Genomic DNA, 24,192 nt, shown 5'->3' with positions numbered 1-24,192 from the left:
GGGAATGACCTTCCTTCTGTCAAATATTCCCTTTGAAATTAACATGAGGCCCTGTAATAGCATATATTAATTCCCTACATTTTCAAAGTTTTTCCTGATGACATTTATGTGTAACAAGGCTGCTCCTCTCCTCTGTTCCATTCTTGGAGAGCACTGGCCTGTCCTGTCCCCTTCCTCTGCCCCCCTTGTCCTCCCCTTCATGTAGCTTACAGTGAGGAAGTATAATACTGTGTAGTACTTCGCCTTATTACAATGACACAGGCAGGGCCCTGGCTATTCTCATGTTTTACCTCAAGCAATAGAGGCATAGAACAGCTATGTGGTTGCACAGCCCCAGACCACGGTCCTTGTCCTTGTCACACGCAGAAGTTTTTTGGTATCTTGAAAGAGTATGGAAAGGGCGCTTTCTTGTAGTCTGCTGGACTCTGGATGCCAGAGCAGGGACACATGGAAGGCCCCATACCTGGGCTTGAAAAACTTCACAAACAGCCTGAGGATGCTGAGGGTGTGGAAAGACAGGGAGAAGTGTCCTAACGGCGTCCGGCATTCATCCATTTTAGAAGTTTATTGGCTGCTAAATAATAATGGTAACCTCTTACATTTATGAAGCACTTTACAGTTGTACATATGCTCTCTCCTTTACACAAAGATGAGGCCTGAATATTGACTGTTGGATTTAGCACTGTGGAACTCACGGTGACCCCAACAAGAGGTTTTGGAAGAGGAGCCGGCAGGGCGTTAGCCTGACTGGAGAGGGCTCAGAGAGAACTGGAGAAAAACTGGAGACATCAAGTATAGACAACTCATTTACGCTGCAAAAGTGAGCAGAGACATGGGGAGGTAGCTCTAGAGGAATGTAGGGTCCAGAGGGTTGTTTAAAGATGAAAAATATTTCAGTGTGCTTGTATGCTGTTAGAAATGAATGAGTAAAGAGGGAAATCGATGTTCCAGGAGACAGGAGAGAATCGCTGGAGACATGCAGGTCAGCGGCAGAGGAGCTGGAAGCTAGTGCCCGGGCAGAAGGGTTGGAGTTGGATGGGCTCAGGCACAGTTTGTCTCTGGTGCAGAAGGTTCGGATGCAGACAGAAAGTAGACATGGTGGGAGCATGTGAGGTTCTCTTCTGACTGCTTCTATTTTCTCGGGGGAAAAGGAAGCAAGCTCTCAGAGTAAGGAGAGAGGAAAAGGTAGAGTGAGTAAAGGAATTGCAAGCTAGCAGGCAATCTTAAAGGCCTACTCGAGATCATGAATTTGAAGTACGACCAGTCAGCAAGTGTGGTTGCTTTTTTTTGCCCCAGCCTTGTATGGCTGCCCCGGTGCAGTTGGAAAGTAGAGTTAACCAAGGCTGGGGTTCTACCAGGCACAAAACGATGAAGTGAGAGAAGAAGGCTACCTGAGTATAATCAAAGGAATAGCTATCATGATGGACCGGTATTTGTTAAACGAACAAATGAATGGTTAAATGCAGGGGACAGAGGTGACACGGGTGGCCACACGCAGGGTCTGAGAGCCCAGGAGCAGCGCGGTCAGTGTGTGTGGCAGCGGGCGCGAGTCTTTGCTCCCTGCCTTGGCCTGACTACCCTGGCCACGTAGGGCCTCTCTGCGGGGTGGCCGGCAGGGGGCGCGCGGGGACGGCCGGGACGGGCTCTCGGGCCTCAGTCCGGCTCCGCCTCTCTCGCCACCGCCCAGGTTTAAATTCCGCTCGGCAACCTCCGCTGCAAGAGCAAGGGCTTGGCTGTGCCGCGGGGCAGCCAATAGCGCAGAAGGGGCGGGGCCGTGGCGGCGTGCGCCCTGCCCTTCCCTGACGGTAGGAGGGAGGCAGCCAATAGGAGGGCCGGGGCGGAGCGGCGCGGCCAATGGCGCGGGCTGGTTTGATTCAAAGATGCTTATAAATTCGGCCTGCACGCGCCTCGCTCCTGAGAGCCGACCCGTCCGAGCGCCGCCATGGCTCTGCGGCCCGAGGCTCTGGACGAGCTGCCCGCCGCCTGCCTGTCGCCGTGCGGGCCGCCCAACCCGGCCGAGCTGTTCAGTGAGGCGCGGCGTCTGGCGCTGGAGGAGCTGCTGGCCGGCGGCCCCGACGCCTTCGCGGCCTTCCTGCGACGCGAGCACCTGGGCCGCTTCCTGAACCCAGACGAGGTGCACGCCATCCTGAGCGCGGCCGAGCGGCCCGGCGGGGAGGGCGCGGCGGTGGCGGCCGAGGACTCCTTCGGCTCGTCGCACGACTGCTCGTCGGGCACCTACTTCCCAGAGCAGTCGGACCTGGAGCCGCCGCTGCTGGAGCTCGGCTGGCCAGCCTTCTACCAGGGTGCCTACCGCGGCGCCACGCGCGTTGAGGCGCACTTCCAGCCTCGCGGCGCGGGCGTCGGCGGCCCCTACGGCTGCAAGGACGCGCTGCGCCAGCAGCTCCGCTCGGCGCGAGAGGTGAGCGGCCCCGCGCGGCCCCCGGTGGACGGACACTCTCATCAAGAATGGGAAACTGAGGCCTGCTGGGAGCGCTGGCCAGGTGGTTCCGGGGTCCCCGACTCACCCCAACTGCATGTCTCTCCTCGGAGCCCGGATTCCCCTGGCCGCTCCTCGCGGCGGCGGGAGGGGTATAGTGGGAGGGGCCCCGATCCGCAAGGATGAGAATTGTGCCAGGGTTCCAACTCCTAACACTTATACATATATCCCTGGGGGAGGGACCAGGAAAATTCTCAGTTCCAAATTTCAGTTAAAATCGAACCAGATTGCCAATCTTCCTGGCTGTCAGCCAACAGCAGATCCCACTTTCAGGAGCTTCTTAGGAGATGCATTACCAAAGAAGCACATTACCTAGGGAAAAGTTGCTGAAAGATGATCTCCGGAGACAACTATGGGGTATTAGGAATCAATTATCATTGCTAATTACTTCTGTGCATTTTATGTTGTAGATAGCAGATAAATACAAGAGTGGCAAAGTAAGAGCCCTGCCCATCTCTCGCCCGTGAGACTAGATGGGGAAGTTGCTCCTGTGAATGAGTGGAGCAGGGGTTTGTTTTCCATAGTCTGGGTTTGCTCCAGTTTACGGTGGCCTCCTGAAATGCAGATATGGCTGCATTAGATCCACTTGTGTGTTCATATTGGATTTTGGTCCTATTGTCTGTCTCTTGGCGTGGCATGGTATTGGGGTGCAGTGGGAGGTCTTGTCTGCCTGCCAACCAGGGTGAAGCTGAAGCAGGGTTCTGGAGATCAGGGAGGAAGAATACAGCACACAGGTCTGTGTGGTAGGTAGGGTGTGATGGCAAACACCTTAGTCCAGACTCCAGAGCCATAGTCAGCTTACTTGCTGACTGGCAGTGCCCGGCATCCAGGGGTGTCTGCCTGTGCCAGGGACATGGCAGGTAAAACCCCAGGTCATGGTAAGACTTGGTAGGTCTGGGACCTGAGTGTATCTGCCTGTGTGAAGATATCTGTGCATTAAGTCTGGTTGAAATATCTAAGTCCAGGAATAAGCCCCAGCTCTCATCAGTGTTCCTGATGTTGGTTGTGCTTCACCTGACCTGGGGGTTGCAGTGGTAGTGGATACAGTGACCTAATGCATTGCTTTTGGGGAAGTGAGTATGGGGTGCAGCTAGGCTGGGGTCAGCCCTGTGGCGCTTCGGGTGGGCTGAGGGTCCTTTTGATGCAGCAGACATTTTACTTGTGGGTTCAGTGAGAGTAAAAAGGTGGAAAAGGCAGAACTGTGGGGTGGTTGTGCAGTCCCAAAGCTCACCTTCAGGAGGACTTGAGCACTTGGGACTTGAGAAAAGTAAGGATCAGGTCTCCATGAAGAAGAGAGATATGGATTGCACTAGCCGTTTGTTCAGCCCGACTTTAATGACAGTGAAGGGTCTAGAGGTCAGAGGGAAACTGTCTGTAAACTCACACTCTGGACTTGGAAGGGGTTGAGCCTGGAGCTCGCACTGTCCCCATCCCGTGCACATTTGTATTAGTGACATTTCTGGGCAGAACCTCCTGCCCTCTTCTTTCCTCTAGTCTAGCTACCTACTCTTCCCTCTGAGATTCTGTATTTGGAACCTGGGCAATTTTAACTGAGAAAGGTGGTACATTACCTTTAAATCCAGCAAGTATTTTCAGTGTATCTGCCATCTGCTGAATTACTTACTTATTCAGTGCCTACTGTGTATCAGATACTACCAGGAGCTGGGGCCACCGAGGAAGGCATGATCCTTGCCTGCACTTGGGAGTGGACAGTCTGCTGGTGGGAAGCATTGAGGAGGTTGCTGAAGAAAGTCTCATGAGTGGCAGTGACCTTGGAGCTAGGTGGGGCTTGCCAGCCCAGTGGATTAGGACCGGCCCAGGGTTGTGAAAGGACCTGGCATATTTGGGGGTAGCCACATTCCCCACAGCTGGAGCAGAGAGTGCATGAGGGTTAGTGGTAGGAGAGGAGGCTGGAGGGGAAGACTGGAGCCAAGCTGTTGAGCGCTTTGCACACTAGCAAAGGAGCAATGGGGAGCCACTGGAGGAGGAGGAGGGGAGCGTGATCAGATTGGTGTTCATGAGCAGTAATTCTGGTGGGAGAATGAAGGAGGATGGGTTCAAGATGGGGCGAGATGTGTCAGGAATGGTGTAAGGGGAAGGCCGTAGGGATCTATTAGAAGAGGGTCTGCACTAAGGCAGTGCTGGCAGAGAAAGAATTTTAGGTAGAGTTGGCAGGACTCAGTGATTGGATGGACTGGAATGACAGGGAGGGGCAGGAAAGCAGGCAAGGCTAGGAGAGGAAGGTATAGGAAGAGCGGAGGATTGAGATTTTTTTTAGTTTGTGTGGGCAGTGATGCCACCAAACTGGAACACAGAAAGGAGAATGAGGCTGAGGGAAAGGGATGCTGAGATGAGTTGGGCTTGAGACAATGCTGAATTTGAGGCCCTGGAGATCATCTCTCTTGTTTAAAAACAACACCGAAAAGCCAGGCACTGTGGTGCATGCCTGTAGTCCATCTACTCTAGAGGGAGTCTGTGGCAGGAGGATTGCTTGAACTTGGGCGTTCAAGGCTTCAGTGTGCCATGATGTGGATAGCCACTGCACTTAGCCTGGGCAACATAGTAAGACTCTGTCTCTTACAAAAAAAAAAAAAAAAAGTAATGCTTTCTACCTGCCAGGCACTGTTCTAAGTAATCTGGAGGTAGGTGCAGATATCATGCCGGTTTTACAGATGGTAGAACTGAGGCATGGAGAAGTCGTTTCCCTGAGGTCGTCAGCTAGGGAATGAAGGAGTCAGGACTGAAATCGAGGCACAGAGTCTCCGAACCACCGTTAGCCACCATGCTCTGCCATGTGCAGGGTCAGGAGCCTGTGGTCAGGTGGACAGAGGAGAGGCATGCATATGGGTGGCGAGAGGTAACAGAGAGCAGGCCTGGTGGCTGTCCAAGTGCTGCCACTCTAAGTTGTGCACACGGAAGTGGCTGTGTCACTCTGGCCACATCCTTAAAAATCCAGTACCTGTGACACCGAGGACCTGGAAGGTGCGGATCTTAGGTTGTTTTCAGGATGAGATGAGAAGCTGTGTTCTGATGGCAAAGGTCCTTGATGATGATATGATCGAGCACTTCCACTGGATCCGTTTCTGTGCTAAGCCCTTTACCTGCATTGTCTCTTTTAACCCTCCCAACCCTGGAGGCCACGATTAAGAAGAGACTAGGCACAGAGAAGTTAAGTAACTTGCCCAAGATCATACAGTTAGTATGGGACAGAGCTGGGTCCAAGCCCAAGTCTACCCAGCTCTAGCTCTGGACCCCCTGCTCTCAATCCCACTGCACACAGCCTCCCTGCCACGAGGAACAATTGGAACTTTGGTAGTTTCAATAGGCTGAAGGTTTTTAACAGTTTATGATGTGGACTCTTAATTTCTATGTTGCCTGTTGAATAAACAGGACAATGATGATGGCAGTATTAGATCTGTCCCTTTCAGGAAGAAGACAGGGGTGGTCACTTTTCAGAGGAGGAGGTGTCAAGCTGGCGGAGACCCTCCTCAGCCCATCAAACTGGGAAGGTTGTTTATGATGCCAGGAGAATATAGGTTCCTGGAGTTTACGTTTTGTAAATTAGCATTCCCACCCCGCAGGAAATAGATATTTCTGGTAACTGGAGCAGAGTAAGTACATGGGACTCCTTTGGTGGGTGAATGAAGGAACTTTGAATTCCATGTGAAAGGTCCCACATAATGACCCAGAGGTTGGTCCAGGCTGCAGGGGAGCAGGGTCAGACCCAGGTGTGTGTGCCCTGTGTAGCTTTATTTGCCCTTGCTCAGGAGGTCTGAGGACCAACCTGAGTCTTCAAGAGTGTCTCTGGAAGGAGCCAGGATACGAGGCTCTGTGACCAGGGTACGGGCACAGGGAGCCAGGGTCACTTGGTAAATGGCAGAGCCTAATCCTAGCTTTGCAGCCTGCATGGATGGTTCTGGGCTAGGTGTTACCCAGCAGCTCTCTGACTACACAGAATCACCCGGGGTGTCTGACACATAATAGGTGCTCAATAAGTACTGCAAAGGCCTATTATCTGCACCTTTGCTTGTTCAGCTACGCTTTTGAGGGGGAAAATGGGGGAGCAGAGAAGAGGAGGGGAGCGGTGGGAAGAAAGAAAACGAAATATTTTATATAGTGGGGTGATTCTGTGTCCGCCTTTCCAGTTGGCAAGTGTTTGTGCCTGGGCGGGGGTGGCTCAGGGTTGTGAATCTGCCAGCCCCTCTGTTGGCTTCGCTTCTGTATGCCTTTCAAAGTGCAGACTTTCTGCCACTCTGAGTGAGGTGCAACATTTAAGGACACACAATTTACGTATAGCGTGGCTTGAACACAGGCTGACTGCTTCCTGATGCTCAGCTGAGCTTCACTGAAGCCGGAGGAAATACTGCTTTGGACCTTTTGGGAGCCCACGTGCTTGCTTCCTAAGGGCTTTTTCAGATAATTTTGGACTATACAGGATTTTTTCCTTACTTGCTGTAGATCCACCCCTACGCTACTCTGTCAGTCGATGACTCGTTCAGCTCCTTGCCTCTGTTGCCATGTCAATCAGTGTCTGGCTGGGCTGTGACCGCCGCCTGCAGGTGCTGCGTGGCCTCCTTTGGCTGATGTACTTCTGATTTGGCTGTCCCGCTGGTCCTGGTTTGTGAATGGGAGTTCAAGAGACAAATCTCACCCCACCACGAGGTTCTGCACCCTTTAGAGCCATCGCTCTTATCAGCTGCCTCTTCCCTATGCTCTTGTGTTCCCCAAAAGCTGCTTTTGCTATGACCTCACCCTTGGGCATCCTCTTGATAACCCAGGCATTAGTAGTGGCGATCGTTTCATTGCTGGAGAGTCCTGCCAGAGGAGTAGCAGCTGTGGAATCTGGCGGAGGCCCTTGGTGTGTATACGGATGTATGCGAATTAAGGCTCTCCCAGTCTTGCTCAACTCTCCTCAACATTACAGTAGAACCTGTGCAGTGTGATCAGTTCCTGTTCCCGATTCTGGTATTAACCCAAAGGAGGGATTCTCAACCTCACCACTGTTGCCACTGGGGCTGGGTAATTCTTTGTCCAGGGAGGCTGTCCTGTGCATTGTAGGATGTTTAGCAGCATCCATGGCCCCCATTCACTAGATGCCAGTAGCATCCCCCCAACCACCACAAGTAGTCATGACATGGAAAAACGTCTCCAGAGATGGGAATGGGGAGTTATTGCTTAATGGTCACATAGTTTCTGTTTGGGGTGATGAAAGAGTTTTAGAAATAGTGGTGATGGTTGTACAATATTGTGAATGTAGTTAATGCCTCTGAATTCTACACTTAAAAATTATTAAGATGGCAAATTTATGTTATGTATTATGTATTTTACCACAATAAAACAAATGTCTTCAGACAGTGCCAAATGTCCTCTGGGGGCAAAATCCCCTCTCCCCCCCAGTTGTGAACATTGTGAAGTTTTCAGTAGTGCATCATTACAGGATGTTACCCACCAGACTGAAGTGGGCTACTGTTTATTCCTTCCTTTTTTTTTTTTTTTGGGACAGATTTTCACTGTGTTGCCCGGGCTAGAGTGCCCTGGCATCATACTAGCTTACAGCAACCTCAAACTCCTGGGCTCAAGCTATCCTTCTGCCTCAGCCTCCCGAGTAGCCGGGACTACAGGCATGCGCCACCATGCCCGGCTAATTTTTTCTATGTATTTTTAGTTGTCCAATTAATTTCTTTCTAATTTTAGTAGAGACGGGGTCTCGCTCTTGCTCAGGCTGGTTTCGAACTCCTGAGCTCAAACAATCTGCCCGCCTCGGCCTCCCAGAGAGCTAGGATTACAGGCATGAGCCACCGCGCCCGGCCTATTCCTTCCTTTTGATTTTGTACGTCAGGTTAAGAATTTTAGAATTTTTAGTCATTTCTTTTTTTCAGTTGTAGTAAAATATATATAACAAACTTTACCGTTAACCATTTTTAAGTGTACAGTTCAGTGGCATTAAGTACGTTCACACTGTTATGTAGCTGTCACCACCAGCCAGCTCCAGAACTTTGTCACCTTTTCAAAGTGAAACTCTGTGCCCATTAAACACTAGTTCCCCATTCCCCCCTGCTCCCAGCCCCTGGCAACCACGGTTCTGCTTTCTGTCTGCCATTTCTTTATTCTTCTCTTCTAGCATCCATCAGATGATTATTCTCTGACTCCTTTATGGATAAGAAGATATGGTCTCTTAGGGGGGGAAAAAAAAGCAAAAACCAAAAATGTACTGGGTAATTGGCTTTAGAAAAAATCTTGATGCAAATGATATAACCTCTGGAGGGGACTCTGGCAATATGCAGCAAAATTTCAGTTGTATTTACCCATTGATCTACCAATTCTACTTCTATATATCCATCCCAAAGATACGCTGGCAAAAATACAAATAGACGTATGCAATGGGCTATTTGTTGCAGCACTAATAATAATAACAAGTAATAGCAAGACTGGAGAGGGCTCAAATGTCCATCAATAGAGGATTGGCCAATAAACTGATCCATCTCTGCAGTGGGGTACCTGGCAGCTCCAAAAGGGAATGCAGACTAGCTCAGTATTCTGATGTGAAGTCTCTAGAACTGCACTGACCAATGCAGTAGCTGTTGGCCACATGTGGCTATTTAAATTTATATGAATTAAAATTAAATAAGTTACACATTCAGTTCCTCTATCATCTTAGAAGGTTCTTTTGGGCTGTACTAGTCTAGAATAATGTGTGTAGTATGCTACCTCTTACCTGCAGGGGAGATATGAACATATATACGTATGTGTATACATAATACATATACCTAATATACTTGTTTATATTTAAAAAATGGAAGAGTAAACCACAAACTAATTGAAAGTATTATCTTAATGGGGAGGGAGGGACAAGGACGGAAGATAGATATCTCTGAATATACCTTGTTTTGTAGATTGGTTTTAGAACCAGGCAAATGTTTTATGTAATTATGACATAAAAATAACTCAAAATGATTAAGCCCTCCCTGCCCCGCAAACTTCTTGATGCTTTTCTCTCCCTTCGCATGAGCCCGTCCACTGGTGTACTTCATGCTGCAGCAGCACGGTGGAAGTGCAGCTATGTGTGGCCTGTCCCTTTGCAGGCTGGTGGAACATTGGCCTCTGCCGCCCCTGCCTTCCTGGAGAGGTATTGCAGGCGGAGGCTCCACCAGTACTTTCATCCGCTATCAGTTGTTATTTTGATAGTAACAGCCTATGAGACCTAGGGGAAACGGTGTGCACAAACAAATTTGGGTTTTGCTGTAGAAATTTATGTTCTTTTTTGTTTTTAAACCCTGAAGATGATATCAAGACAATTATTTAAAGATTTTTACATTTCAAGGATCAAGAAACGTTGAGGAAAACCAACACTATTAATACAAAAGAAAGGGACCACATTCGAGAAATATCATAACGTTTACATTGTAAACTACTAACAACTTAAGACAAATATGAGGCCAAATAAAGACATTTTCATACAAAAAAAATAAAAATTTTTAAAGAGATCCCAAGGAGATCATTTCTGTTCTATTAAAACATGTAATGAATGGGGAGAAAATGTATCTTTTGCTTTTTTTGGCAAGAGGGTCTCCAGGACCGTAAGGAGAGGAACCGAAGGGATCAATGGGTGCCATGTGGTCAGCATGGGGAGCTCAGCAGCCAGGCTGTTGTCGACCGCTGCACAGGCCTTTGTGGAATTCCAGGCACCTTGCACTCCTGACCTTGCTTTGTGACTCTGGGTGAGAAGGGAGGGAAACTGAGGTGCAGTGAGAAGGGGCGATCGGCACGAACTTCCTGCTTTGTACCGAGAAAGAGCTGGAATGAGAACTGGAATGACTGGCCCCAAGAGGCCCCATGGGCTGCACCGATGCCTGGTCAGGGCTCAGACCCGCCCACTGAGAGGGCATGAATCACGGACTTCCCAGAGGGGCCTTGTTTGAGGACACCAGGGCTTGGGTGGAATGGCTTGCCCAGGGATTGTGGCAGAATTGGGACTAAGAATGTGAGTAGCTGCCATTTGAGGGCTTTTAGATGCCAGGAACTGCCAAGCATCTCTCATTGACTGAACCAGCAAAAAGTACAAGATAGGTGGTATTGATCAGCCTCCCTGGTGGGCTCGAGCCTGTGTACTTTATGAGATTCTCTGCTGATCCTCTTAGGATTGATTCGAAGCTCGCAATCACGTTGTACTAGTTTGGAATAATATTTAGTCTAATACTTTTCTTATAGATGGCTCTAGAGTCACACAGACCTGGGTTGAAATTCCAGCCCCTGCATTTGCTTAAGTGTGCCACTTTGAACAAGTTACCTAACCTCTCCAGGCTTTAGTTTTCTGCTCTGTAAATTGGGGATAACAGTTAATGGGGTTTTAAAATCTCTAGATATCTCTTTAGAGCTTTTGTGCAAGGAGGCAAGTGGAAGAGATTCCAGTTCTATGTGACAAGTAGTGTAAACAGGGTCTGTGACCTTCCCGAAGACCAAGAATACCACAGTGATCTCTGCTCTTCAACTTCGTGGGTCCCTGAGTCCCTTGGTATAAATCAGCAGGGAATAGTTGGACTAAGAGGGGTAGGCTTGTGATTCGTCACCCAAGATGATGACGTGGGACTTGACACAGGCATGGCCGCTCCAGATGAGGCTGGAGAAGTGCAGGGACAGTGGGTAGTGGGCCAGCTAGCAGGCTTCTGACCAGCTGGGTGCTTCCTCCGTAGTCTCATGCTGTGACTGATTTGCACTGAGTTGCAGATGGGTGTTGACCCTAGCAGGGACTCTCAGAAATCACCACGGGCACAGCTTTCCAGCTCTGAGAGAATGGGCAGGCTCTGGGCAGCACAGGCTAGGAGAGGGCAGTGCCCACCATGACCGTGGGCACTTGATGGGCATGGGCTTTCCGCCTTCCAGACATGTCTTACCCTTGTCCATCGACATCTTGCCTCAGGGAGTGGGAACAGTGACCGATTTCTACACCATCTTTCAAGTCCAGGTGTTCTTCTGGGCCCAGCAGTTTGCAGCATGACACCTAGGAGGTGTGTCCTTCCTTGGAGAGCAGGGCCTGGCTGGCTTGTGGACGAGTCCAGCGAGTTGCTCAGCTCTGTGAAGAGACTGCCAGTCCAGCACTGGGTCTAGTTCAGCTGTGCAGGGCTTGGGCCCACGAGGGCTGGAGGGGGAGAAATAGGAGAGTGGAATGAGGTTTTGAAGGAAGGAAGGCTGATCGCTTCCACCAGTACGACTGTTCCTCCTTAAAAGACAAAGACTTTTTTTTTTTTTTTTTGTGACAGAGCTGAGCTCTGTCGCTGGCTAGAGTGCAGTGGCATCATCATAGCTCACTGCAATCTCAAACTCCTGGGCTCAAGCGATCCTCCTGCCTCAGCCTCCCGAGCAGCTGGGACTACAGGCCCGGCTAATTTTTCTATTTTTAGTAGAGGTGGGGTCTCGCTCTTGCTCAGGCTGGTCTCAAGCTCCTAACCTCAGCAATCCTCCTACCTCAGCCTCCCAGAGTGCTAGGATTACAGGCATGAGCCACCATGCCTGGCCCAAACGACAAAAGCTTTTGAGAATCCCACTTTAGTAAGGAAGGCGGGGATGTTGGGTATGGGGGTGTCGGGGAAGAAAAAACCTCCATCAACCCTCTGAACACTGTCAGGGTGTGAGGGACCAGCGTTTAAATCCAACACACAGGAAAGGTTGAGGCTTTAAAACCAAACAGGGAAAGGATTAGCAAATGAAGTATTGACTCACCACATAAGAAAGGTGATGTTGTATAATTGTTTTGTTAAGTGGTGAATCAAAATTCAGTTTGACAGGTGCCTTGTGCTGTGGGCTTGTTCTTGTCCCCAGCAGCTCTGTAACTCGGCCAGCTGGGCAGGGCTTCTCTGGTCTCTGCTCCAGTAGCACCTGGGGGTGTGCGAGTTGGCCTGTCACACCGTGTTATCGCTGGCTCGTCTCCTGCTCATTAGACTGGGTTCTCAGGGACAGGGATTGGCCCTCAGTGCCCAAGATGTGCCTGGCTCAATCGGGCTCACACCGAATATTTGAAAGAAGAGTGGGGAGTTGGAGAGGCAGGAAGGTGTCTATGTTTTCCTAGCTTTGCTTGTGAGCTCTACTCATTCTTACACCTGCGTATTCAGATCCTCCTTGTGAAGGTTCTGCCACCACCTTGAAATCAGTTTCGAAGCCTCTCTCTGAAGCTTGTTTCTTTTTCTGTGGACCTGAGCCTCCCTTCCTGTCCTTTATGCCCCCAGCCCATGTAGTCCACTGCTGGGCTCTCCCACGGCCTCTTTCTTTCCTCTGCAACCCTCATGCCTTCTTTTTGGGCCTTTCATCGAAACCTGCGTATCTGATTTTTCTTCTGTCTCTAGTTTTCCTGCTGACGTTGGTTAACCTAAGGAACGACCAAGCATTGCTGTGCTGCAGGGCCTGTGTTGGAGGAGCTGGGACCAGATCTCAGACCTACCCCAACCGCTTCCAGCGTCCATTTCTTCTGTCCTGTTGGATTATCACTTGGAACTCGTTACTCTTAGCCAGGCAATGTGGGGAGGGAAGTTCAATATTGATTCCTTGATTGGCATTCAGGGCATTCTGTGATCTTGCTCATTCATCCACCTTTCCCAGTCACGTCCTGTGGCTCCCTTTTACGCATACTGTACGTTCCAGCCAAACGGGTACCTACCCCGTCCTTCCCTGCCCCTTCCTCTGTCGTCACATGGCCTCCTGCCAGAGCGCGTGCATCGCTGCAAGGAAAATGATTTACTGCCCTCCCCCAGAGTGTACCCCTGATTTAATTGCCTCGTACTGAGGGTGTGATTTTGCTTCCCTGTGTCCTGTGTCCTCTCCTTGAGGGTGAATCAGGTCTGTGAAAAATTCTTCATCACCTAGTACAGTGTGCAGCCCATAGTAGACTGCGAAGGGCTGCTGGCTGCATAGCTGAGCACCTGTTTCATGCCTTGCCCTGGGCCAAGCCCCTTTCATGCTTTGTCTCACTTAATCCTCACAACAGCCCTGTGACCTGGTGCTATCGTGCACATCTTCCAGAGGAGGAAACTGGCTCAGAAAGATTAAGCAACTTGCCCAGGGTCACACAGCTACTAAGTGGCAGAGTGGGGTTCTATAGCCAGGCCTTTCTGCCTTTTAACCACTATGTTATGTAACCTGAATGAACAGAATAGATCCAACTCTCAAAATAGGACATTATAAAAGCCATTGGGGAATATAAGTTTCTGAAGATGCTACCAGTTCAGAAAGAACACTTCTTTTAAAATCCCTCTGTCCGGTGGGTTTTAGCGTGCCCTTACCAGGAGCAGCTCACAGCTGGGGCATCATCAGGATTGAGGAGGGGATGGGAAGGCAGGCAGAGGGATAGCTGGTCTCTCTGACTCCTCACAGCACTGACTGCCCAGAACGGCGTTTCAGAGTCCCTCATCCTGTTAGACGAGACCCTGGGCCTGGAGTGCTGGAGAAAGACAGCCAAATTGCCTCTTTGCCTTTGCATTTGTTCTTTAATCCCCAAATCCTTAAGGGATAATGACTGTCAGGTCCTGCGTCCTCTGAGACCACAGAGATGAATCGGTCCCATTCAAGAGCCTCTGCTCCAGTGGAAGGGTGAGACCTATAGGTGAAAATCTTAACATTCAGAAGAAGCGCTCATGTGATGCTGACAGACACAGGATTTTACCGTTGAAGTGGGGAACAAGGAGAAGGCCTTACAGCTCCAGACTGCGAAAGAGCTCCAGAGCCTTGGCTTCCCTAGCTAACACCCCCAACCTCGATGCGGTTTGCAGGGACTTGTTTCTAAGCCTGGATGTTTTGACACCACCCCCACCACGAGTTAGCTGAGGACCACAGTTTTAAGCCTGCAAAGGGTGTGATTAGAGGCTTTGTGGCCAGAGCAGCCTCCTTTTAAAGAGCAAGGAAAGCTGGGAGCTGGCAGGTGTCTCTCTGTGGTGGCCTGTCTGGGCATCTCCAGCACTGGGCTGGCAGAGGGAATACATGAGCAGATATAAGGGATCTTTCATACCTTGCACTTCATGTAAGATAGTCATTTAGTTCTCCATACCACCCTAGTTTGCAGCTAGTGAAACACACACTGAAACAGCTGTAATTTGCCCAAGGACACATGGCTAAGAGGTGGCTCTTAGCTATAGTCTGATGCTGGGTGTGGCAAATCACCTGGGAGGCATGAAGGGAGCCACACTGGGGAGAAGAGGGGGCTGGTCTGAGCTTGAGGGCAGAATCCTTAGGAAAGAAATGTTCCCCTGTTCTTGTTGTGGGCTTGCACTGTGGATGGATACCAAAGAACTGCAGAGACCACCTTTTATTGAGGAGAGGCTGGTGCTGTGGAAGCTGTTTGGTTAGATCCCATATAGCAGATGGCAGGAACGGCCTGGCTGGCAGAGAAAGTAGGATGCTGAGACGTGTGCAGTGTTAGGGGGACAGAAGGTGGGAGAATCTGCATGCCTAGTTTGATTGCTTTTAAGCCATGAGTTGGTGGTGGATGGGGTGGGCCTTTCTAGATCATACTGAAAAAGTCAGAGGTTGTGATCCATAGTCAGACAATAATTAAAATCATAGATTTGGAGAATGCTACCCCCAGAAAGGACCTCTGAGAGAATCTAAGGTTTTATTGCCAGGAAACTAAAGCCTGGTGGGGAAAGCAACATGCCTAAGATGATGGTGTGTGAGCCACAGAACCAGGACAGCCTGCTGGTCTGAACCAAGCCTGTAAGACGGGGGTTTTAGTGAAGGAGCAGAGTTGAATGGAGCAGGTTTGTAGGAGGGCAAGACAGGGGATTGTTCCGTATCCCTGAGAAATTTGCCAGTGTGGAGGAGAGTGGCTGGACAGCAGGAGGGAGTGTTAGCTGGGCCAAGTCAAGGTTTGTAGGATGTAGGGCCTGGGTGTCTTTGGAGATGGAAAGAGTCCATGGTGAGGGGAAAACTGACACTGCAGAAGGTGAAGGAAGGATAATTGTGGGATGAGGTCCTTTCCCAGCTCGACATGGGCTCCAGAGTTCAGACAACGAGCTGTAAGGCTGTGTGTTCTTGTGAGCTGACAGCTTGCTCTTCCCTCCGCCTTCCCCCACAGGTGATTGCAGTGGTAATGGACGTCTTCACAGACATTGACATCTTCAGAGACCTGCAGGAAATATGTAGGAAACAGGGAGTTGCCGTGTATATCCTTCTGGACCAGGCTCTACTCTCTCAATTTCTGGATATGTGCATGGATCTGAAAGTTCATCCGGAACAGGAAAAGGTTTGTGGTACACTGTTTCCATCTTCACCACAATCAGCAAATGTGACCGAGCATCTGTGATCTGCAAGGCGGTTGGTGGTGGTTTCCCTGTTGACAAGTGAGGGAACAGGCTTCGAACAAAGTCACTTGCCTGAAGTCTCAAGAAATGAACGATACCTGTGACCTGGCAGTTCCACTCTTAGGTATCTACCCAAGACAAGTGAAGACATATGTTCACACAAAAACTTGTGTATGAATGTTTATAGTAGGCTTATGCCTAATAGCCAAAGGGTAGAAACAATCCAGTATCCATCAACTGATAAATGGATAAATAATATGTTGTCTATTCATACAATAGGATATTATTCAGCCATGAAAAGGAATGAGGTGCTGAAACGTGCTACAACATGATGAGCCTACAAACCTTGTGCTATGTGACGGGAGTCAGGCACAGAGGCCACATGTTATATGATTCCCTTAAGCGCAGAACTGGGAAATCTATAGAGACAGTGGATTAGTCCTCAAGTAGACTGCTTAGGGATGGGAGGTTGGCAGGAAGGATGGGGTGATTTCTAAAGAGTTCAGACTTTCTTTTTAAGGTGATAAGAATGTTCTAAAATTGACTGTGATGATGGTTACATATATCTGTGAATAAACTAAAAACCATAGAATTGTGCACTTTAAATAGTGAATTGTGTGGTGTGTGAATTGTATCTCAATTAAGCTGTTAAAAAGAAATGACAAGATTCAGTACTTCAGCCTGTCCCCCGTACTGTGCTGCCTCCTAACAGAGCTTGGACTAGCTCTCCTGTCCAGGGCCTAGAAGCTGCCTTGGAAGCTGCTGCTTTTGACAGTAGCTCCAGGAGGCTCCACTTTTAATCATAGTGACCAGCATTTATTGATCTCCTACTCTGTCCTTGGTATCGCTCTATTCTCTTGATGGTATGTAACGTAATCCTCGCTGTAGTCCTATCAGGTAAGTGGCACGATCCCTGTGTTTCAGATCAGGAACTGGTGACACAGAGAGCCCATGTGTCCACAGCTACAAAGCAGCAGGCCTTTGCCTTCATCTGCCTGCCTCCGGCCCATGTTCATAATGACCAGCACGTGCTGCTGCTCATCTCTCATTATTATAAAATTAGACTTTATGTCCACGTCTCTGATCATGGAAATAGTTTAAGTGTTGAAATGTAAGGTTGCACAACTCAGCGACCTAGATTTCTTTAGTGGAAAGAAGCAAGAAAATGGTCATGTTTATTACAGAATTAATTTCTTTAAATTAAGCAACTTAACCCATGAGCTTTGGAACTTAATTTGTTCATCATCTGTTTGAACACCAACTATGCACCATGTACTGTTTTAGGTACCGGAAATAAAGCAGTCAGCAGTCAGCAAAATGAACAAAGAGTTTGGGCTTTGGTGCTTTAGGTTACTCTAATTTGCCATCTTGTTATTATCAAGCAATTTGGTTTACAAAATTTTGGTTATTTAACTTCTCCCACAGAGTTCTTGTTGGTTGTTTCCTCTATGAGAGAATGGAGGATTGGGTTTAATTAGGTAGTTACTAACCTGTCCCTGATGTCACAAAGCAAATTCATGATTGAGGTAAGATTGGTGCTTAGATACTGAATAAAATGAGACAGCCATGTAACCCAACAGTAAATTAAAGAATGAAGTCAGGCAGACCCAAGGAAAATACATGTTGGCATAGAAAAGAGCATTATCATCTAACCAAATATTCAGCCCATGACTGCTCTCATACAGAGCCAGGTGAAGAAATTGAAGGTGTCAGTGTTTAATTTCAAGGCACTCTTTCTGTAATTAAGGATGTGTGCTAGCAGGAGAAAAATCAGAATAGTTCTGAGTGCAGCTTTGGTCAGGTGATTGGCTCTGATTCGTCTACTAGGCAGAAATCTAGGTATTTACTAATTCAGTTGTCCAATGTTGGCTGCTGCCTCAATGGGTGTCCAGATCCTCTGTAAGAAGGTTTAAAAAGAAGGTCTCTGCCTCTTTCCTCCCCAATTTTTAAAAAATTTTAAGTTATTATGGTTACATAATAGTTGTATATGCTTTCCTCAATTTTTGTAGCATCTTACCTTTTTCATAAGGAAGCACCGTCTCCCCTGGTTGCTTCTTTAGCCTGGGTGTGTCTGTGCCCTCGCCGTATGGGGGCTGACTTTTTCAAACGTGCCCTGACTCTTCAGCTGGTTCAGAACGTTGGGTTGTCCTGTCTGCAGGAACTTGGTCACACATGCGTGTGCAGGTGCTCAGACGTGATTCGGCCACAGTCATAGAGTGTGCGCAACATTTGGATATGTGCCAAAGGGAAAGATACACAAAACCACAGCTAAATCTGCCCATATGGTATTTTTTATGCTTTTTATTCTATGTTGATCCTGTAAGACTTAGCTCAGAAGTTGTCACCTCCTCTAGGAAGCTCTGCTCCTGCCAATTCCATTTGTACCTCTATGAAATTTTCTAGTTTGTTTTTAAATTTTCATTTTGAAATAATTTAAGATTTATAAAGAAGTTAAAAAATAATATAAGGAATTCCTCAATACTCTTTGCCCAAGTTCTTCACATGTTAACATCTTACAAACCTCAGTACAAATAACAAAATCAGGAAAATAAGTTTAATATAATACTATCTAATCTGTAGACCTTATAAATTTCACCAGTTGTTCCATTAATGCCCTTTTCTGGTACAAGATCTTATCCAGAACCACACCTTGCATTTAGCTGTCAAGTCTCCTTAGCTTCTTTTAATCTGGAACTTACCCTCCATCTTTCTTTGTCTTTTGGGGTCTTGATGCCTCTTTTTCTTTTTTTAAGAGATGGGGGTCTTTCTATATTGCCCAGGCTGATCTTGAACTCCTGAGCTCAGGTGATCCTCTCACCTCAGCCTCCCATGTAGCTGGGACTATAGGCATGCACCACCATGCCCAGCTGGGTCTCGACACTTTGGAAAAATACTAGCCAGTTTTCTGTAGAATTTCTTTCCTCAAGGTTAAATTCAGGTTATGCATTTTGATAAGAATACCACAGAAGTGGTATTATATCTTGCCATAGTTTTTGTTTTGTCTTTTGTTTTTAACTTACTTTGAATAATGGTAGATTCACAGAACTTGTAGAGATAGTATAGAGAAGTTTCATTCATGTATCCTTTACTCAGTTTCCCCAGTGGTTACATCTTATGCAATTTATAGGACACTATCAAAACCTGGAATTTGACTGGGTGCAGTGGCTCACACTTGTAATCCTAGCACTCTGGGAGGCCAAGGCGGGAGGATTGCTTGAGGCCAAGGGTTCAAGACTGGCCTGAGCAAGAGTGAAATCCTATCTCTACAAAAAATAGAAAAATTAGCCAGGCGTGGTGGTGTGCGCCTGTAGTCCCAGCTACTCGAGAGGCTGAAGCAGCAGGATCATTTGAGCCTACGAATTTGAGGTTGCAGTGAGCTATAAGGGTACCACTGCACTCTAGCCAGAGTGACAGAGTGAGACTCTGTCTCAAAAAAAAACACAAAACCCAGAAAACGTAGAAATTGATGCTGGTATGCTGTGTATGTAGTTCTATGCCATTTTCTCATCATACCGTGTACATCAAGACACAGAACTAGTCTATCACCACAGAACTAGTCTATTACAGTCACGTCACTGCCCCCTCTGTGCCTCACTGCCATCATCTTTAACCTCTGGCAACCACTAATTTGTTCTCTATTTCTATAATTTTGTCATTTAGAGTCTTATATAAATGAAATTGTATAGTATATGACCTTTTGAGACTGGCTTTTCCCGCATCACAATGCCTTTGAAATCCACCCAAGTTGTAGCGTGTGTCAGTAGTTTGTTCCTTTTTATTTTTGGGTACGATCATATGGTATGGTTGTGCCACAGTTTAACCATTCACCCACTGAAGGACTTTTGGATAGTTTTCCAGTTTTTGTCTATTGTGAATAAAGTTGCCATGAACCTTTGTGGTGAGGTTTTGGTGTGGACATAGGTGTTTGTTGCTCTGGGTGATGTATGTCTTACTATGGTTTTTTAATCATTCAGTTAGTTTTCTCTCTCCTATTCCAGTCCTTAAAGGTAAGGAGCATGCCTTATATCTCTGTTGTCTCAGAGCTTGGCACATTGTAGGGGCTCCAGGTTTGTGGAATGAATGAAGGAGTCAAACATCTCAAACATTTTATTTGAGTGTGTAGGATTTCTGACCGTATAGAGCTCCAGAGAATGCAGATTGTCTTAGTCTTTTGCATACCATTGTGTATACATTTATGTGTGTCATTTGACGGGATAATCTTGCATATATGTGTAGTATATGGTCCCCATGTAGTGCCAGTGTTCCATTTTGGTAATTGGGTACTTGTAGATGTGACATTGCAGATTAAGCCTCTGCATCCTATGTTAGAGAAGGCTTTTCCCATGTTCTCTTCTCCATACCCATTATAGGGTGGGGGTATGTGAGGCTGGGCTGTTATTCTGACGTGATGCCATTAAACAAAAGAGTAGAAGAAAGAGCAGCTTAGTTTCCTTCAGCCTTTGCTAAAATGTTATTTATTACTAGGATGTTTTCTTTGATGATTTTATCCTGTACATTTTGCTTCAGAATCATTGCTTGGATTCTGTTGTTTAGTATACCCAAAAGGTAAATATTCTTTTAGAGCATGTGTACACATGAACTAAGGGTCTCACAAATGAATATAGGAAAAGGACATATGAGAAGATGGGCCGAGTGTAGGAGTAACATTACTGGAGTCCCGAGAACCATCTGGGTATCATATTATATGCAATGCCATTAAATGGTGACCCTAAGGCATGCATCTGCCAATGAATTTGTCGGGGAAGTGTAAACTAAGCCCTCCTGTCTTAATCATTTGCTCACTGAATGAGTGTTGGTGAATTGTTCATTTCTTTTTTCCCACTCCCCCGCCAACAGCTGATGACGGTTCGGACTATTACAGGAAATATCTACTATGCAAGGTCAGGAACAAAAATTGTTGGGAAGGTTCATGAAAAGTTCACGTTGATTGATGGCATTCGCGTGGCGACAGGCTCCTACAGGTAAGTCTCTAACCTGTCCATTGCTTATTAATCTAAACTCTTTGGAAGAAACATGTCATTTAAAGGTGAAAGTTTCTTTTTCCTCTCAATGAGAGCTTTTATGGCCAGGCATTCTGATACATGCATGGGGTGTGTGTGTGTGTGTGTGTGAGAGAGAGAGAGAGAGAGACAGAGAGAGAGAGAGAGAGAGAGTTGGTTAATCAAAGCCTATTTCTGTTGGAGGTAATCAAGGTGGAGATTACCTCCCCTGTCCTGTGGTCCATAAGATTAAAATGCAGAGGTTAGACTTGCCTCAAGGCCACACCGTCAGCAAATCCTAGATTTAAGCCCTGGCCCAGGTGGACAAATTGGGGGTTAATGGTGACACACACAATTTCGAGTCCTTGTTCCATAGGGATTTGGACCCCACTTGCCCTGCTCACTTGACGGTAAGGGCAGTTGCAGGCATCAGCGTCAGTGTTGAAGGCAGAGCCAAAGCTGTCACCTTCAGACTTAAGTCATTTACCTTGCTTCTAGCCAGTAATATAGTGCTTTAGTCTAGAATATACTGATCATGTTTCTGACCCCACCTTTGAAGTTCCACTTTGGCAATGGTGTCTTGAGGTAGAGAGCAGGGAGGTTAAATAGGGTGGGCATACTGAGGGGTTGGTACTAATCCCCAGAAGTTGTGCCACTGTTGCTTACGTGGCTCCAATGCTTGTGTGCTTTGCTACTTCTGTGTTAGACTGGCTGTTGGTGTGGATGAGGTGCGTTTGTAGAGTTTTAAAAAGAAAAACTCATTTTTGAAGAAATGCATGTCCCTGAGTGATAATTACATGTCAGCCGTGGGTAAAGGTGGAAATGTGGAAGTTCATGGAAGATGAAGTGTAAGATTAAGAAATTCTTGATACTTTTCTTTTCAAACAACACCATCATTGCTCAGAACAAAATTTAAACTCTTTCTTGAGACTTCCTTTTGTAAGAAGTTTAAAAGGAACAGGAGGAAACTATATTTTTTTACACGAAGTAGGATTTATCTGTATCAATGAAACTTAGCTCCAAATGGTTTATGGCCGTTCTAAAGTAAAATAAAAAAATACCCTCTGCAAATATATATGCTGCCATTGATGACGATGATACCTTCCATTTGTTGAGGACAATTTATAATCTTGATGTTGGATAGGTGCTTTGTTTACATTGTCTCACTTCAAAAGAATCTTCTTCTCAGGTTTCGAAGGCAGTTCTCAGGTGGAATTTGCACTAGCTGAGATTCTTGGTTGCAAGAGACAGAGTTGACACTATGTTTTATGATCTCATTTAAAACCTACTTCTGGTATACGTTCTGTACCAGTGGGGTGATTGCAAGTGTAAGAAAGCTAACTCAAACACTTTATGCAAAATGAAACTTGTCTACTTGCAGAACTTGGAAGTGTAGAAAGGTACAGCTGGTTTTCAGCTCATTTTGACCTAGGAGCTGTACCTTGATCAGAATACTGTCGCCTGGCTCTGCCTCTCTCTAGTTGATCTACATTCTCAGGCAGGCTTTCCCTTTGAAGGCAAAGATCCTAGTGTACTTACATGGTCTGCGTCTCCCAGAGTGAAACTGTCTCTCTCTCAATATTGCTATCAATCCCTGAAAAATTACTTGGCCCTGGTGGGGTCACATGTCCCCCTGGATGAATCCCAGCACCCAAGGGGATAGGATCTCTGGCTCACTTGGATCATATGCCGCCCCATCGTGATTGGAGACGGTGCAATAATAAAAGCTTTCTTGGGTAGGTGCGGGTGTGAGTTCTGCTAGCAGAGGAAGGGGAAGGGATTCCCGCTGGACAGGCAAGGGCAGATGGCCACAAATCAGCTCTAACCATGTCTTGAGCAATGGTGATTTGTGAAAATGGCAGTGCTGTATGAGGTAGCAAGGGGCAGGGCATTGGCAGTTTGTATGGAGTGGGCCTGACCTGGGGTCCCGCAGTAGCTCCCTGCCGTGACATCTCTAGCTGGTTTCCTTACCTCTAAATTGAGGGTATTGGCTGAAATATTTCTAGTTTTTAAAAACTCTGAGGCTGAGGACTATGTAGGTTTCAGTGTGTTGGTCAAACAGTTGTCCTTTTTACTTTTGTGTGAACACATATATATGTTATATACATATGTTAAGGCTAGTTGAATGCATGCTAAGTGGTAGGTATGCTATCACCAAAGTTGTGAATTTTATGTGGCAGGATATCTAGGCTATGTTATTGTTTAGATTGACAATAAGTAAACTAAAATTGCTCATCCTTACCAGCTTCTGTTTGTTTGTTTTTAATCCTTCAGTTTTACATGGACAGATGGCAAATTAAATAGCAGTAACTTGGTAATTCTATCTGGCCAAGTGGTCGAACACTTTGACCTAGAGTTCCGAATCCTCTATGCCCAATCAGAGCCCATCAACCCCAAACTCCTGTCTAACTTCCGGATCAGCAACAAGTTTGATCACCTGGCTGACCAAAAACCACAGTCCAAGGAGCCCACGTTGGGCAACCTGCTGCGGATGCGGCTGGCCAGACTCTCAAGCACTCCCAAGAAGAGTGACCTGGACTCAGAAGTGCCCACCGAGGGCAAGGCAGGGACCAAGCGCCGTGACTCTGAGTCGTCCACCATTAGTGAGGAAGACCACTTCAACAGCCACAAGGATGAACTGGAGGGCAGAAAGGCTGCCGACGTGGCCACACAAACAGAGCCAGGAGAGGAGGTGCCCGCGGCGCACACGAACGAGGTGGGAACACAAGTCAGCACCAGCACAGCGTGTGCTGGCAGCCAAGCCGCAGTCTCCACCAGGGCAGTGAGCTCCCAAACCGTGGTTTGGTCCAGGTCGGCCACCACTCAGACTGACGTGGACGAGAACATTCTCTTTTCTCAGGGAACCCAGTCGAAAGAAGGGTCACCAGTCTCCAAAATGTCTGTGTCGAGATCTTCCAGTTTAAAGTCTTCCTCCTCTTTGTCTTCCCAAGGCTCCGTGGCAAGCTCCGCCGGCTCCCACACTTCCCTCAGAGCCACCGACGTCCACAGTCCTGGATATCCCAAGTACCTAGGCACCCCCCACTTGGATCTGTACTTGAGAGACTCATTTAGAAACCTGAATAAAGAGCGGCAGTTTCACTTTGCTGGTATCAGGTCCCGGCTCAACCACATGCTGGCCATGCTCTCGAGGAGAACATTCCTTACTGAAAACTACCTTGGCTTTAATTCTGGAAATTTTAACAGAGCGTCAGTTAATTTGCTTGCTATTAGAGATCTAGCACTTTATCCTTCTTACCAGTAACTGCTCAGTGTTCAGATGCCTGGGCTCAGCCAGGCTTGACATCATCAAAGCTTCCTGCTTTAAAAAATATCATGTCTCTAATTGCCTTTCTTTCACCTGACTTGTAGTCACCTTAGTTGTCTTTGAATTCTATAAGCTACACATTATTGT

The 24,192-nt window shown here is 47.4% G+C and overlaps 1 protein-coding gene across 1 annotated transcript; it reads left to right on the top strand.

Annotated features, from left to right (window-relative positions):
- Positions 1-1,936: 1,936 nt before the first annotated feature.
- Positions 1,937-24,042, top strand: FAM83D (family with sequence similarity 83, member D). The gene is made up of 4 exons (XM_012652068.1): positions 1,937-2,419; positions 15,555-15,722; positions 20,638-20,762; positions 23,055-24,042. Exons 1-4 carry the CDS (start codon positions 1,943-1,945, stop codon positions 24,040-24,042), a joined length of 1,758 nt encoding a protein of 585 aa, XP_012507522.1. The 5' UTR covers positions 1,937-1,942.
- Positions 24,043-24,192: the final 150 nt, after the last annotated feature.

The sequence above is a fragment of the Propithecus coquereli genome, unplaced genomic scaffold (genome assembly GCF_000956105.1).
Source record: "Propithecus coquereli isolate 6110/MARCELLA unplaced genomic scaffold, Pcoq_1.0 Scaffold378, whole genome shotgun sequence".
NCBI classification, from domain to species: domain Eukaryota; kingdom Metazoa; phylum Chordata; class Mammalia; order Primates; family Indriidae; genus Propithecus; species Propithecus coquereli.
This window is presented reverse-complemented; position numbering and strand designations above follow the sequence as displayed.